The sequence below is a fragment of the Notechis scutatus genome, chromosome 13 (genome assembly GCF_049901735.1).
Source record: "Notechis scutatus isolate UNSWTSFEM ecotype Mainland chromosome 13, rNotScu1.2, whole genome shotgun sequence".
Taxonomy (NCBI): domain Eukaryota; kingdom Metazoa; phylum Chordata; class Lepidosauria; order Squamata; family Elapidae; genus Notechis; species Notechis scutatus.
This window is the reverse complement of record NC_142021.1, coordinates 3072816-3089305: the sequence shown is the minus strand read 5'-3', so window position 1 is coordinate 3089305 and position 16490 is coordinate 3072816. Positions and strand designations below refer to the sequence as shown.

The 16490-nt window shown below is 49.2% G+C and overlaps 1 protein-coding gene across 1 annotated transcript in view; it reads left to right on the top strand.

Moving 5' to 3' along the window:
- The first annotated feature begins 546 nt into the window (after positions 1 to 546).
- Positions 547 to 16490, top strand: part of AP1B1 (adaptor related protein complex 1 subunit beta 1) — a 29923-nt gene continuing 13979 nt past the window's right edge. Inside the window, exons 1-11 of the mRNA XM_087942664.1 lie at positions 547 to 864; positions 4780 to 4843; positions 5316 to 5421; positions 6923 to 7058; positions 8780 to 9025; positions 10634 to 10824; positions 12168 to 12389; positions 13308 to 13428; positions 13971 to 14066; positions 14433 to 14548; positions 15282 to 15447. Of these exons, the coding sequence (XP_087798790.1) occupies positions 4807 to 4843; positions 5316 to 5421; positions 6923 to 7058; positions 8780 to 9025; positions 10634 to 10824; positions 12168 to 12389; positions 13308 to 13428; positions 13971 to 14066; positions 14433 to 14548; positions 15282 to 15447 (1437 nt within the window). The 5' untranslated portion in view covers positions 547 to 864; positions 4780 to 4806. The remainder of the gene's footprint in view (positions 865 to 4779; positions 4844 to 5315; positions 5422 to 6922; positions 7059 to 8779; positions 9026 to 10633; positions 10825 to 12167; positions 12390 to 13307; positions 13429 to 13970; positions 14067 to 14432; positions 14549 to 15281; positions 15448 to 16490) is intronic.

Here is a 16490-nt window from a genome sequence, read left to right as displayed (position 1 = left end):
TGGACTCACAAGGAATTTGTCTCTGGTGCATAAGCTTCTCAGTGTACATAAGAAAAAAATAAAATACATTCATCACGAATCCTAAGATACAATACTTAGTGATAAGCAATCAAATCATACTAGGAAACAAATAAAACAATATAAATCGTAAAGATACAAACAACAGAGTTAGCCACTTGAAGGTGAGTGGACTTCAACTCCCAGAATTCCCCGATCCAGCACAGCCTTCTGGGAGCTGAAGTCCACACACCCCTTCAAGTTACTAAGGGTTGACAAACCCTGGTTTAGAGAACGCACGGCCAAGAGGCTGCAATAAACCACGTTCCACTAACCACCATCTCTTGGGTTCCCCCCCCCCCCAAAAAAACACAAGGGGTTTGGCCAATTGCAGACCTTTATTGGGGGTGGGGGGTATATGGTTTTCGCCCTGCCGCAAGCTTTCAACTCCTCCACGCTTCGCAGCTTGCCAAGGAACCGGCGTCTTGTTTTTTTTTTGCAAGGGGCGCCAGGTTGGGGACCGCGGCCAAGAGCCCCTCCCATCCTCCCCCGCCGCCGGCGAAGCATGCTGGGAGTTGTAGTCCCCGCCTTGCAGCCGGCGGGGGCCCGTCGTCCGCAGCTGCTGTTAAGCGGGAGGGGTTTGGAAGCCAAAGTGGGGGGCTCGGGAACGGAGATTTCCCCACCCACCCACCCAGCGGGGCTTGATTTGCTGCGGGCGCCCGCAAAGGCTGCCCTTGCGCGCTCCCGCAGCCTTCCGGTCCTCCTCCTCCTCCTCCTCCTCGGTTGCCCGCCCCGGGAGCGCGCTTGCGTGGCGTGCGCGACCCCGAGACTTCCGTCGGGCCGGAGGCAAACGGGAGCGCCGCGGAGGTACGGGGGCGCCAGGTTGGGGAACCTCGCCGGAACCTGATCTGCCTTTGGGGGAACTTGTGGGGGGAAACCCCTCCCGGTTTTTTTGGGGGGGGAGAGGAAGAAGTGGGAAGGGGGGCTCGAGCTGCAGAGCAAGTCCTCCTGCTGCTTATTTTGGGGAAGGGGGCTCCTGTCTGGCTTTGGGGGACCCCAACTGTCCTTGGGCAGGGGGAGGATTAAGGAAAACGCCCCCCCTTTTTGGGGGTGGGGGGGAAGGGAGATTGCACCTGCCTGGGTAGAAGGAGGGGGTTTCTTCCGGGTGGGGAGGGCACCAGATCCAGCCCCCCCCCTTGGTCTGCCAAGCCAAAGGGGACCCCATTTGTATGGCTGGAAGGGGGTGGGTGGCTGTAATAGGACCCTCCCCTCCTTGTTTTGCTGTCCCATGCCTGTTTAAATTTGGGGTGGGGGGTAGAAGCAGAAGACATCCCCCCTCCCCAACACCCCCCACACACACACATCTGCCTGCCTTCCCCAGAGAAGAGAGAAGCCCCCAAATATGGGGAGGGGGCACCGGTGGATGGAACATCTGTCTCTTGGGAGGGGCTCCTAGGGAAGTTTAGGAGGCCCCCCTCCCCTCCCCTTCCCTGCTTAACCCCCCCCCCTTCCCCTTTGCACTGTAGAAACCTCCCAAGAAAGGCCTCGAAATTATGGGAGGGGGCTGAGAAGGAAGGGGAAGCTGCTATGTTGACGCTCAACTGCTGGAAAACATCTGTAGCCTTTACATAATCCAACTCGGTTATCTGTGTGTGTTTGTGTAGCTCTGGAAAGAATGAAGTTTGGGGGGAGGGGGGTTTGTGTGTGTGTATTTACAGCTTTGCAGCTAGTCCTCAACTTAGTGACCGTTTGAAGTTACGACGGCAGTGTGTGTGGGGGGGAAAAGGCGACTTGGGGGTGTTTTTCACACTTACGACCGTTGCAGCATCCTCCCCCTTCCCACAGTCCCGTGATCCCAATCGGCAGCTGACTCGTGTTTACGATGGTCCCGTTTTGCGACCTGCAAGGAGGGGGGGGGGAGATGCTGGATTTGCTTAACAACCGACCAGGTGACTCATTGAACAGCGGTCGTTGGATTTCGCTTAACGACGGTGACAATAAAAAGGGGGTGGTGGTGGAAAAAAACGAGGCCCAACTCGCTCAAACCGACGTCTCGCTTATTAACAAGGCAGACCTGTTGGGCTCCATCGCGGTCGTTAAAGTCGAGGACTCCTTGTGTGTATTTGAGTCTGCGGCGTCTTTTGAACTCGATTCCCCTCGTCTGGGGTTAGGATGCCACGTTTAAAAGGTTAATCCGGTCAATTCAGATGCCCGGATTGGATTGAGGATTTTTAATTATTTTAAATTTTTAGTTTTTAATTTTTTACAAACCTATCAACGCGTGAGCCGTGTTGCACCTGAGTGTCATACATTTGGATACAAATAAAATAGTATTCATCGTATGTGTCCCATTTCACCAGCTTGTATAATTCTGGTAATGATACACATATTTTTTTTATGAAGTTATCATCTTTCGTTATTTAGTGATTCGGTATTTCAGTGTGTCACTTTTATGCCAATTCCCTATTCTCATACCTTTTAATACAAATAAACTATTATTCATATTTGTTCCATTTAACAAGCTTATATAATTCTGGTAATGATACACATATTTTTTTTATTAAAGTTATAATCTTTCATTATTTGGTTAGTATTTCAGTGTGTGATTTTTATGCCAATTCTGAGGGCCACACCTTTTAATACAAATGGAATATTATTAATCATATTTGTTCCATTTAACAAGCTTATATAATTCTAATAATAATGATACAAAAGTTTATGTTAAATTAAAATCTTCCATTAGGGGGTGCGCAAACTTTTGGGCAAATGGCATAAATTGGGCATAAGGAAGAAGGATGTGGCATTTTTGTCAGAAATGGTGTAGAGTGGGCAGGGGGTTGGACTAGATGACCTATAAGGTCCCTTCCAGCTCTGATTATCTGTTATCTAAAGCCATTGACGGGTCCCTGAAGGAGAGTCGCCCAGGCAACCCTCAACTTCCAACTGTTCGTTTAGTGACCGAAAAAAAGGTGAATTTTCACACTTAACGCCCGTTGAGGCCACGCGATCCAAATTTGGACGCTTGGCCGCAGATTCATACTTACGACGGATGGATCGCAGTGTCCTGAGGACTCGTGATCCCCTTTGGCGACCTACTGGCGAGCCAAGTCAATGTGGGAAGCCGGATTCGCTTAACGACCGGTGTACTAGCTTATCCGCTGCAGTGATTCGCTCAACGTCGGAGGCGAGAAAGGTGGCAAAATGGGGTGGAGCTCCAAAGTTACTCGCCGTCTCGCTTAGGGACGTCAATCCTGGGCTCAGTTTGGAAACGGGCCTCGTCCTGATCTTGGGAGGAGAAAGGACATTTTTGGGGACTCCGTGCCGGAGAAATATTTGGTATTTCCCCCGGAGGCCAATCGGTGCCAAGGGAAGGGACGGAGTCTGTGCCGGATTACCTGCCTTTGGGCAGCGGATGCAGGATCCTGCAAGCCAGCTACTTGTTTTGGGGAAAGGTGGGGGTTCCACTTTGGGGGTCCCTCTGTCGTTTCCTCGTAGGCTACCTTTATTTATTTTAATTTATTTATTTATTTATTTTGTCAAGCGATTATAAGATTACAGGTATAATAAGTATAGACATAGTTATGAGTACATGAAATGGATACATATAAGAAAAATAAAAAGAAACAATAGGACCTTGCAGGAGCTGTTTTTGTGGGTCTGCCTTGCGACAGAGGAGGAAAAACCACAACTGCAGCACCAACAACTGTTGTTTTATCCAGTTTAACCTTCGGGGAGGTTTCATTCCCTGCCCCCTATAGAGCAGCTGCTAAGGAGATTAGCCTTAAGGGCCGCCAGGGGCCTTTCCGGAGGGAACCGGAGCAGCAGAAAAGCGTGTTTTTTGGGGGGAGAGTCCCAGATAAGACCGAACAAATGCATGTTTTCCCTCCCTTGTTTTCCTCTCTTCCCTCCTTCTTCCCACCCTTTCCTTTCCTTCCCTTTCCCATGTCCTCCCTCCCTCCCATCCTATTTTCTCCTTCCTTCCTTCCTTCCACCCTCCCTCCCTCCCTCCCATTCATCCTATTTTCTCCTCCCTCCCTCCCATTCATCCTATTTTCTCCTCCCTCCCTCCTTCATCCTATTTTCTCCTTCCTTCCTCCCTCCCTCCCTCCCTTCCTTCCTCCCTCCCTCCCTCCCATTCATCCTATTTTCTCCTTCCTTCCTTCCTCCCTCCCTCCCTCCCATTCATCCTATTTTCTCCTTCCTTCCTTCCTCCCTCCCTCCCTCCCATTCATCCTATTTTCTCCTCCCTCCCTCCCTCCTTCATCCTATTTTCTCCTTCCTTCCTCCCTCCCTCCCTTCCTCCCTCCCTCCCTCCCTTTCTCCCTCCCTCCCTCCCTTTCATCCTATTTTCTCCTTCCTTCCTCCCTCCCTTCCTCCCTCCCTCCCTTCCATTCATCCTATTTTCTGCTTCCTTCCTTCCATCCATCCATCCTATTTTCTCCTTCCTTCCTCTCTCATTCATCCTATTTTCTCCTTCCTTCCTCTCTCATTCATCCTGTTTTCTCCTTCCTCCCTCCCTCCCATCCTATTTTTCTCCTTCCTTCTTTCCTCCCTCCCTCCCTCCCTCCCATTCATCCTATTTTCTCCTTCCTTCCTTCCTTCCTTCCTTCCTTCCTTCCTTCCTTCCTTCCTTCCTTCCTTCCTTCCTTCCTTCCTTCCTTCCTTCCTTCCTTCCTTCCTTCTCTTGACCTTCCCTCTCCTACTGCTAATATCTTGAGAAATACCAGTTGTTTTAAACCCGGGGCCTCATTTTCCAGCTTACCTCTCTTTTACTGTCTCCAGAGGTGACCAAACCAACCAGCCATCAAGATGAGTGACTCCAAGTATTTCACCACCACCAAAAAAGGTAACTGGGGTGGGGGGGGCACCTGGGATTGGCTGGGTGTGGTCCTGGTCCAGGTAGACCCGAGGTTGCATTCGCAGAGAACACCCAAGTTTAGGATGAAACAGGGCAAGGGTTGCTTTGGCTCAGGGAGTTATTTCACTTTATGCGTTAAATTAAATTTATTTTGCCGACAATCTCGTTCCGAAACCAAAGAATTCCAAGTAGAACCATGGCCTGTGAATCCCAGCAGGGGCGATTCGCTTAAGGACCGGCGAGAAAGATCGTAAACTTGGCCCAAACTTACTTTGAAAATGGTCTTGCTTTAAGCAGCGGAAATGAAGCGTTTGACTGCTGGGTGATTCGCAGAGAAAATTATTCCGTTTTTTAATTGTTTGGCTTCGGAACGAGGTGGCCGGTCAATCCATTCAGGGCTCCACTTGTGGCCGTTAAGCCGAGGACTCCCCTGAATTTGCAAATCCAAATTCTTTTCCAGGGGAAATATTTGAACTGAAGGCTGAACTGAACAGCGACAAGAAGGAGAAGAAAAGGGAGGCTGTGAAGAAAGTGATTGCCTCCATGACGGTTGGGAAGGATGTCAGGTAAGGATGGGAGGATGGGAGGGCATCCAGCTGGGTTCTGTCCGTCTGTCTGTCCATTTTATTTATTTATATCCCCCCCGGTATTATTTTTATAAATAACTCGAGGCAGCCAACACGCACGATGCTTTCCTTCTCCTGTTTTCCCCACCCCCAACAATCCTGTGAGGTGGGTTGAGCTGAGGGAAGGATTGGCCAGAGTCACTCAGTCGGCGTTCATGCCTCAGGCTGGACTAGAACTCACCATCTCCTGGTGTTTGGCCCAAAGTCACCCAGCTAGCTTTCATACCTCAGGCTGGACTAGAACTCACCGTCTCCTGGTGTTTGGCCCAAAGTCACCTAGCCTGCTTTCGTGCCTCAGGCTGGACTAGAACTCACCGTCTCCTGGTGTTTGGCCCAAAGTCACCTAGCCTGCTTTCGTGCCTCAGGCTGGACTAGAACTCACCGTCTCCTGGTGTTTGGCCCAAAGTCACCTAGCCTGCTTTCGTGCCTCAGGCTGGACTAGAACTCACCATCTCCTGGTGTTTGGCCCAAAGTCACCTAGCCTGCTTTCGTGCCTCAGGCTGGACTAGAACTCACCGTCTCCTGGTGTTTGGCCCAAAGTCACCTAGCCTGCTTTCGTGCCTCAGGCTGGACTAGAACTCACCGTCTCCTGGTGTTTGGCCCAAAGTCACCTAGCCTGCTTTCGTGCCTCAGGCTGGACTAGAACTCACCATCTCCTGGTGTTTGGCCCAAAGTCACCCAGCTAGCTTTCATACCTCAGGCTGGACTAGAACTCACCGTCTCCTGGTGTTTGGCCCAAAGTCACCTAGCCTGCTTTCGTGCCTCAGGCTGGACTAGAACTCACCGTCTCCTGGTGTTTGGCCCAAAGTCACCTAGCCTGCTTTCGTGCCTCAGGCTGGACTAGAACTCACCGTCTCCTGGTGATTGTCCCAGAGTCCCAGCTGGCTTTCATGCCTAAGGTAGAACTAGAACTCACAGTCTTTGGTGATTAGCCCAAAGTCATCAGCTGGCTTTCATGCCTAAGGTGGAACTAGAACTCACCGTCTCCTGGTGATTAGCCCAAAGTTATCAGCTGGCTTTCATGCCTCAAGTGAGACTAGAACTCACCGTCACCTGGTGATTGGCCCAAAATCGCCCAATCAGCATTCATGCCTCAGGTGAGACTAGAACTCGCCATATCCCGTCTTCCAGCCCGGCGCCTCCATCACCAGATTCCAAACTGGCTCTTTATATATATTTAATTTCAACGCACCAGAAGGTCCATTTTGTCAGGACGAAGATTGCTTTTTGAGCTCAGTTTAATTTTTTTCTGGAATGGAGGCGCAGAGGGGGTTGGGGGCAGAACCGCTACCTGCCATGGATTCCCACCTTGGCAGAGAAACCTGGTCTCGCTTAGCGGCGGGAACGTTGGGCTCCGTTGCTGTCGTAAGTCGAGGACTCCCTGTGTTGTTCTCCGAGACGAGAAGGATCCTTTAAGGCGCCTTCCGTTTTCTCCTCCCAGCGCTCTTTTCCCGGATGTGGTGAACTGCATGCAGACAGACAACCTGGAGCTGAAGAAGCTGGTCTACCTGTACCTGATGAACTATGCCAAGAGTCAGCCAGACATGGCCATCATGGCAGTCAACACCTTTGTTAAGGTGAGTGTGGCTGCGCCTTCTGGGTGAGCGATGCTGTAGAGAAGCCAGGCGAGATGCTTCCAAACGGCTTTTGGAAAGCTAGCAGAGGGAGCTGACAACATCACCGAACGTGCCCCTTAACTTCTGTCTTTGGGGTGCAATCCGTGTGTTCTGACCCAAACCTGGTTCCAAGGAAACCAACACGAAACAGAGGTCACAGCAAAACCTTTTAATGATTCTTTACCAATTCTGTTCCTTCCCGCTTAAAAGGCTGTTTCAAACTAATCGTCTCTGATAAGAACGAGCCTTGCCAAGGTTGTGCATGGCTGCCAAGAGCACTAAATAAAGTTACCAAGAAATATTTCAAACACAAAGAGTCTCTAAACACCAACAAAGATATTCCGAATGTCTATAAGGCTTGAGTGCAAAAACTTCTTTGCTTCCTGCAAAGTACTCCGGTTTCTCAGCTGGCTTTTATCTCTTAAGGGAGGGGCCATTACCTTGCAGCCTTACTCCCGAGTCGCCTGTGCTGCTGCAGCTGTTCTTTCCTTCAAGCAGCCCTGGGCACAGGCTCCTCGGGATCCTCTTCCTCACTGCTGCCAGCCTCCACAATCTCCATAGGCAGAACTCCACTCCCTGATGGTCCTGACCCCATCCCTGCATCCCACGTAGGCCCCTCATCTGAGTCTTCGCTCTCTTGAGACCTCATCCGTCCTCACCTGCTGCCGGCGAACCACAACACCATGCTAGATCCCTCTTTATACACTGTGTTCATGATACTTGTTCACGATTCAGATTCGGTGAATCTGCACTTATGAACGGAGGCGAATGTACGTGTCCCAGGATAATTGGAGGCTCCAATTTGGGTCTGTAATTGAGAACAGAGGTTTGCTCTTGCGAGCTTTTGGACTCATGCCGGAAACCATCCTCAGGGAACTTCTGTCTAGCAGAGTGTGTGCTGTTCACTGTGTGTCGTGTTTATAATGCCAATTGTATGTAGTTTTGCAGATTTTGATTGGGGTGTGTTGAGGGCTGGCTTTTAAGTCATCGGCTGTCGTTTGCTTGTGCTGTTGCGCCTTCGCCTTCTTAGTACTTGATAGGCTGGTTGTAAATCAACACTCCTTTGGACTGACAAGGGGGCCTGGTTCCAGGCTTCAATCACTTCCCTGGCTGTTTTTGTTCCTGCTCGTCCAACAGCCTTAGTTGCTGGCTGTTTTTAAGCCTGTTCATCCAACAATCTTGGTAGCTGGCTGCTTTTGTTCTTGCTCGTCCAACAATCTTAATAGCTGGCTGTTTTTAATGCCTGCTCATCCAACAATCTTAATAGCTGAGCAGGTTGCCCAATGCCCAAAATGCGGTCAGTTGACTGGAGGAGATGCCAGCCGTCAGAACTGGGTTAGAAGTATCTTTTGCATTGGGGATCCACCAAAAGTTCCCACCCGTTTTTAAGCAGCTGTTCGTAGTCAGGGGCTACTTGATTTACAGTGGCGTAGCAATTTGGCAACTTAGCTGTGGAGCTTCAACTCTTACAGCCTGGACTGGGAGTTGGAAGTCCACAAGTCTCAAAAGTTGCCAGGTTTTGGGAGACACCCCCCCCACCCGCCCTAATAATATCAGGGCAGGAACGCTTTGATTTCAGTAGGAAAGAGAGTTCTTTCACTCCAAATTAAGAACCTTGCCGCTGGCCGAACAGCCTCTTGAAACTGGCGGGCCACCCGTACAGCTTCTCTCATTTCCACTAGGACTGCGAAGATCCGAACCCCCTCATCCGAGCCCTGGCCGTCCGCACGATGGGCTGCATTCGTGTCGACAAGATCACCGAGTATCTCTGCGAGCCGTTGCGGAAGTGCCTGAAGGACGAGGACCCCTACGTGCGCAAGACGGCCGCCGTCTGCGTGGCGAAGCTGCACGACATCAATGCCCAGCTGGTGGAGGACCAGGGTTTCCTGGATACTCTGAAAGACCTCATTTCAGACTCCAACCCAATGGTGACTAGCTTTTTTGGGGTGGGGGGTGAGGGCAGTGGAGATGCCCTTTCCAGTAAGGTACTAAACTCTTTGGCTGGGGGCCTGTACTGTAATAGGTGGTGAGAAGGTCCTTGGGAGAGGAGGGGAGAGGAGAGGAGGGAGGGGAGAGGACAAGAAAAGAGAGAGGGAGGGAAGGAGGAAATGAGAGGAGGGGAGGGAAGAAGGAGAGGGAGGAGGGGAGGGTGAGAAGACGAGAGGAGAGGGAGATCAGGGGAGGAGGAGATGAAGAGAGAGGGAGAGGAGGGAGGGGAGAGGATGAGAGGGGAGAAGGAGATGGGGAGGGGAGGGGAGGAGGAGAGAAGTGGAGAAGCAGGGGAAAGAGGCAAGAGGAGGAGCCACAGACTAGGGAATATTCAGATAAGGAATATTATCTGGAATAATAGACCTCCAAAAGGGGACCCTCCCTAGTTGACCGTAAAGGCCAAAAAAAAAGGGGGGGGGGAGAGAAAGATGTTCTTGCAGACTTGCAAATTTGATGTCCCTCTCTCCCCTCCCCCCCACTCGCCCTTACAGCCCAAGAAACTATGATAAGCCATCTTTGGTTTTAACTAGGCTTCGTGGAACACGCCGTGTTGCCCAGCGGCCAGAAGTCCGGTTTACAAAGCACGCTCCACCCAAAAACGTATTAGTGACCGTTTGGCTAACTCCCGAGTCTCCGGCCCCGCTTGTGGGTCCTTAAACGAGGACGCCAGTAGCGGTGGTCGCATTTGTGCAGTAGAAGCGACCCGAATCGTGCTCCTACTGTCAACCTGCATTTCCCTTTTCTCCTTCGAAATTTCTGCACCCGCGCCCACTGGAGATAATGGAGTGTGTAGTTTTGTGCCTGGGCTGGGGTGTGTGTGTGTGTGTGTGTGTGTGATAGATGATAGATGATAGATGATAGATAGATAGATAGATAGATAGATAGATAGATAGATAGATAGATAGATAGATAGATAGATAGATAGACAGACAAACAGATAAATAGATAAATAAATAGATAGATAGATAGATAGATAGATAGATAGATAGATAGATAGATAGATAGATAGATAGATAGATAGACAGACAGATAAATAGATAAATAGATAAATAGATAATAGGTAGGTACGGAGAGAAAGAGATGATAGGTGATAGATCAGGGATTTTCAAACTTGACAGCTTTAAGACTTGTGGACTTCAACTCCCAGAATTCCTCCTTCAGTCATGTTAGCTCAGGAATTCTGGGAGTTGAAGTCCACAAGTCTTAAACCTGCCAAGTTTGAAGACCCCTGCCATAACGGCTCTTTGGTGGGCCAAGCTGGGACTTGGGGTCCCTGGCTTGTGGCCCCCGCTCTATCCCTCCGACAGGGTCAAGAGGCAATTCCTAGATTGTGTGCGTGTGTGTGTGTGCGTGCGTGCTCAGAAGGCTGTTGTGAATAAACAAAGCAGGTTGTGTTCCTGGGGACGCTTTCCTTTCCCGGAAACGCCTCCGGCAGTTGTCTTGTGACATCCTTGGGTCTTAGCTGCACTAAGACCAGCCACGTAAAGGAATGTCCCCTTGCAAGAATTGGGGGTGTTCCGTGTTCCAGATGGTTCTCTTTTGTTTAGGTGGTTGCCAACGCAGTCGCCGCCCTCTCTGAGATAGCCGAATCCCACCCCAGCAGCAACCTGCTTGACTTGAACCCGCAGTCCATCAACAAGCTGCTGACCGCTCTGAACGAATGCACCGAATGGGGCCAGATCTTCATCTTGGATTGCCTGGCTAATTACATGCCCAAAGATGACCGTGAAGCTCAGAGGTAAAGGAGCTGCAGCTTGGCTCGCTTGGTCGAGTGCATGACAGTGTCAGCTTTGGGAGCCATGTGGAGACCAGATGCTCCCACCACGCTGCCATATTTTGAGCCTGGAAAAGTGAGAGGGGAGAATTTCTTGGAGTGGATCTCGTCAGATACAACAACATTTTTTTTTCTCACTCAAGGTCATGTGGTGTTGTGCATAAGTGAGAGGAAGTCTCAGGTTGGGACGGATGGGGATTGGGCCATGTGATGCGATGATGGGTGCAGGGGATGGATGTGTCGTTTTTACTTATTGCAAGGAAGCCCTTTCAGATTCAGGATTCCCTAGTTGTGTCAGTTACTATCCAATTAAAAAGTAACCTTTGAGTTATTGGGCGGAGTGGAGGGTTACTGGAACACTGACAGACAGAGGATCCTACAAAGGGCCTATTCCTTGTTTTGCATGCAACAATTGGAGCTCTTAAAATTCACACCTTTTTAATCACCGATGGTAATCGAGGAGAGGGCTAGAGGAGGAGCTAGCTGTACAAGAAGTAAGCGGGGTAATTGTGCGTGAGATCAGCTTTAGATTGGGCCTTGGCCCCGCCCGCTCTTCGGGGTTGCTCCACCCACTTTTGGGAAAGCTGCTTCACACCGGCCTCTCTTTGAACTCCTGTTACCCGCTTGGCGATGGCTAAACCCACCTTGCAGGGTTGTTGGAGCGGGGGAACTGAGGAGGCAGGAGGGTTAAGTGTCAGTCCTGTTATCAGGGTTCCGCCGATCGCCCGAATTAAATCATGACATTCGAGCCAAGCTTCAAAAAAAAAACTCAAAAAGATTTATTAGGAGCAACGTGCCAGCATTAACGTAAACGAAGCCAACTCTGGCATATGTAATTTACAGTCACTGTCACCCTGTTTTTCCTCCTCCCACACTGGGTGTATCATAAATCAGATTCTCCAACAAGTTCAAGGGCTGGGTGTCATCAATCACATTCCCCAATGAAGGATTTGGGGTGTCATCCATCACATTCTCCAGTGAAGGGTTTTTGAGGGCAGAAGATGCGGTATCCTCTACAATCTTTTTAAGAGAAGGGTGGAATATCCTTCTGGTTTTACACTGCCGTGCTGCCCCTTTGGATTCTCTCCCCCCCTCTGTTTATGGCAACTTGAAAACAGGCATAGGAATGCTTTACGAGTTGACACCTGTCTCAACTTGAACCTTCAAGTAAGAACGATCTGGGACTCCCCATCTGTCGAGAAAGGTATCGTTTACTAAAGGTCAAGTGAACAACAGCCAAGCCAAGCCAGAACTGAGATTCGTGCGCTGAGTCACAAGGGACTCCTGACCTTCCCTTCCTTTTTCAGCATCTGTGAGCGGGTGACTCCCAGGTTGTCCCACGCCAACTCAGCCGTGGTCCTTTCCGCCGTGAAGGTGTTGATGAAGTTCACGGAGATGCTGTCCAAAGATCTAGATTATTACGGGACTTTGCTGAAGAAGCTGGCTCCCCCTCTGGTCACTCTGCTCTCGGCGGAACCGGAACTGCAGTACGTGGCCCTTCGTAACATCAATTTGATTGTGCAAAAAAGGTGAGTTTCCTCTTGCACACACCTGGCACTTCATGGCTATTGCAAAACAGGTCGTAAAATTGCATGACTCTTTTACCACGGTCACAAGTTATGGCCAGGATGGGCCCGGCTCCCTTTTGGCCGTAATACAAGGACTATATCTTTATTGGAGGGTTTTGCACAAGATCTGGCAGTGTAGAGAAACTGGCCGTAGGGCTAAGCCACACCCAAATGAGGTTTACCCGGTTGTGTGAATGCAGCTAGTAGATGTTGTGGTTTGCTGGTGCAGATGGCAGCGGAATCGGACAGTGGGGAAGAGAGGGGGTCAGTCTGGGAGTCCGGAGAGGACTCAGATGAGGGTCCCGCGTCCGATGCAGAGATGGGCCCGGACCATCTGGCAGTTATGTGTTGACTCCGGAGCCTCGGGAGTCTGGCAGCAGCGAGGAAGAGTAATAAGGGGAGCCTGTTCCCTGTGCACGTATGTGCAGAGCTGCTAGAAGGCGAGAGAGCAGCTGAAACAAAAGTGGCGACTCGGGAGTAAGGCTGGGAGGTGATTGCCCGTCCCATGAGTTATAAAGGTCAGGCAAAGATGACGAAACCTTTGCAGGAAGCAAAGTCGTTTGTTTGGTTCAGATTCATTCTTGAAACTCTTTGTACTTCGGTTGGTTTTCTTTTCTAGTTCATTTAACACTTCTGTTATTGGCAGAACAGAAAGGTGGGTGCTTATCTTGTGGAACTGTTTGAGATTCATTACCGGCTGGGAATGAAAATAAATCCCAGCGTTGCAATAAAACAAGACTTGTTTTTAAGATAAGCGCGTGCGTAATTACGGTCTCGGAAGCCTTGGTCAGAACAGTAGACTCCGGTTATGCGAATACCACCTGGATAGAAGAACACGGCTGTCCCGTTTCCTTATTTCTTTATTTCTCTACTCTTCAGGCCTGAAATTCTCAAGCACGAGATGAAAGTCTTCTTTGTGAAGTACAACGACCCCATTTACGTCAAGCTGGAGAAGCTGGACATTATGATCCGCCTGGCCTCCCAGGCCAACATTGCACAGGTAACGTTCTTCAAGTGAAACTTCTGCCCACCTGCCTGCCTTGCAGCTCTTCAGATCTGTCAGTGTTCTGACCTAGACCTTCCCAAGATCATGAAACAGACTCCTTGTCCTGATAAAACCCCTTTTATTTAGGTTAAAGGGAATTCCTCTCCAGCAAAGTCCCGGCAAACAGTCAAGAAAGTTCACAACTACAGACCTTTATCAGGCTTGGAGAGTTGATATCTTCCAAACGCCACACTGTAGCAGCAATTACTTGCCAAGGAGTCAGGGACAGATCTTCACCCTAATGAATTGAACAAATTGTCTCCTGCAAAGCCCAACTCCCCCTTTGCTCCTTTTTATTCCCCATGGGAGGGGCCATTCAACCGTCCACCTGTGGCTTTACTCTCAAGTTGGCCCTTGTTCTTCAGCTGTTCCCTTCTTCTGGCAGCTCTGTGCATGCGCATATCGGGAACAGGCTCCAGCTGTTCTTCTTCCCCACTGATCTCTGACTCCGAAGGCAGCTGATAACTGTCGGACGGCCCCTCTCGGTTCCTTTGCAGGTGCTCGCTGAGTTGAAGGAATACGCAACCGAAGTGGATGTGGATTTTGTCAGGAAAGCTGTCCGGGCTATCGGCCGATGCGCCATTAAGGTTGAGGTGAGGGCCTGGCAAGAAAAAGAACATGCCGCTGAATAATGAATCACAATTGAAGGGTCCTTTTTTGGTGGCCTTGGTGCTCGGTTGTTTTCTTGCAGACGTTTCGTGGCCCAACTAGGTAACATCATCAGTGCTAGAAGGGAGAGAGATTTGGGGAGAGGAGGAGAAGGAAGTAAGGAAGGGAAGGGAAGGGAAGGGAAGGGAGGAAGGAACATCCCCAGCAAAATTCTCGCGGCAGGATAGCACGGATTTTCCCTCGCTTTCCTCTTCCCGTTGACGATCGGAGCCTCGGCCAACTTCTTGGCTGACCCAGGCTGGTTTTTTTCTTCTTTTTTTCTTTTCCTTTCCTCTTTTTCCCTTTTTCAGCAATCCGCCGAGCGCTGTGTGAGCACGTTGCTGGATCTTATCCAGACCAAGGTCAACTACGTGGTGCAGGAAGCGATTGTGGTTATCAAAGACATTTTCCGCAAGTACCCAAACAAGTAGGAGCATTTTTATTTTTATTTTTTAAGGCTTGAAAAGCAGGCTTTATTTTTAAAGGCACTTTTTTTTAAAAAAAATTTGTATTTCCATTATTACAACTCAAATCATCATAATTTCAACAGCATTTTTGACATCTGTACAAATTCCTGTCTTATAAACCTTAACACATTGCATTTACATTTATCAAACACTGATTAATATCTTTATCCATAATTATTATTCTTACATATCTATCATTGATTTTTTTAAGGTCTCTTACAGATTCATTTTCACGTTTTATTTCTTATTTCTTTTTGTTATCCAATCGTACCATTTGTGCCAAATTAAAAAATATTCAGAGTCTTTTTTCAATTTCAGTGTAAGCATATTCATTTCAGCGCTTTCCATTATTTTTTGTTGTGCTAATTTTTCACTAGGGATGTTGGAAGTTTTCCACACTTGTGCAAAAGCTATTCTGGCGGCTGTTAAAATATGTATTATTAAATATTTTACTTTTGAGGGGGGCGGGGGGGAATTTGGTATTTTATAATTCCTAAGAGAAAGGTTTCAGGTCTGAGTTCAAGTTGATAACCGGTGTTCTCCTGTAGCCAATTTTATTTGGGCACGTTTTAACAGGAGCATATTTGCTTCTTGTGTGAATGCTTACTTGTTGTTTGCCTTTATTCCATGGGATTGTTAGGGATCTTGGTTGGGGGCCTCGGAGAATGCTTATGGTCTTCCCGCTCTTTGCAGGTACGAAAGCGTGATCGCTACCTTGTGTGAGAACCTGGACTCCCTCGACGAACCGGAAGCCAGGGCCGCCATGATCTGGATCGTGGGAGAATATGCCGAGCGCATCGACAACGCGGATGAGCTGCTGGAGAGTTTCTTGGAGGGCTTCCATGATGAAAGCACCCAGGTGCCGGGTCTCAGCGGGTTAGGTCTGGGGACTGGGGTTTTTTTTTGGGGGGGGGGTGTGTGCCTCAAACAAGCTGGAGTACGGGCAGGCAGACAGACTAATAGATGATGGATGGATGGATGGATGGATGGATGGATGGATGGCATAGATGATAGGTGGAGGGATGGATGGATGAGTGGATGGCAGAGAGGTGATAGATTAATGGATGGTGGATGGATGGCATAGATAGATGATAGACGGATGGACGGATGGATGGCATAGATGATACACTAATGAATGGATGGATGGATGGATGGATGGATGACATAGATAATAGATGGACGGATGGATGGATGGATGAGTGGATGGCAGAGAGATGATAGACTAATGGATGGATGGTGGGTGGATGGATGGCATAGATAGATGATGGATGGATGGATGGATGGATGGATGGCATAGATGATAGATAGACTAATGAATGGATGGTGGATGGATGGATGACATAGATGATAGGTGGAGGGATGGATGGATGAGTGGATGGCAGAGGTGATAGACTAATGGATGGTGGATGGATGGATGGATGGCATAGATAGACGATGGATGGATGACATAGAATGATAGATGGAGGGATGGATGGATGAGTGGATGGCGGAGAGTGATAGACTAATGGATGATGGATGGATGGCATAGATAGATGATGGATGGATGGATGGATGGATGGATGGCATAGATGATAGATAGACTAATGAATGGATGGTGGATGGATGGATGACATAGATGATAGATGGACGGATGGATGGATGAGTGGATGGCAGAGAGATGATAGACTAATGGATGGATGGTGGGTGGATGGGTGGCATTGATAGATGATAGACTGATGGATGACATAGATAGATGATAGATAGACTAATGGATGGATGGATGGATGGATGGATGGATGACATAGATAGATGATAGATAGACTAATGGATGGATGGTGGGTGGATGGGTGGCATTGATAGATGATAGATGGATGGATGGATGGATGGGTGGCATAGATAGATGATAGATGGACGGATGGATGG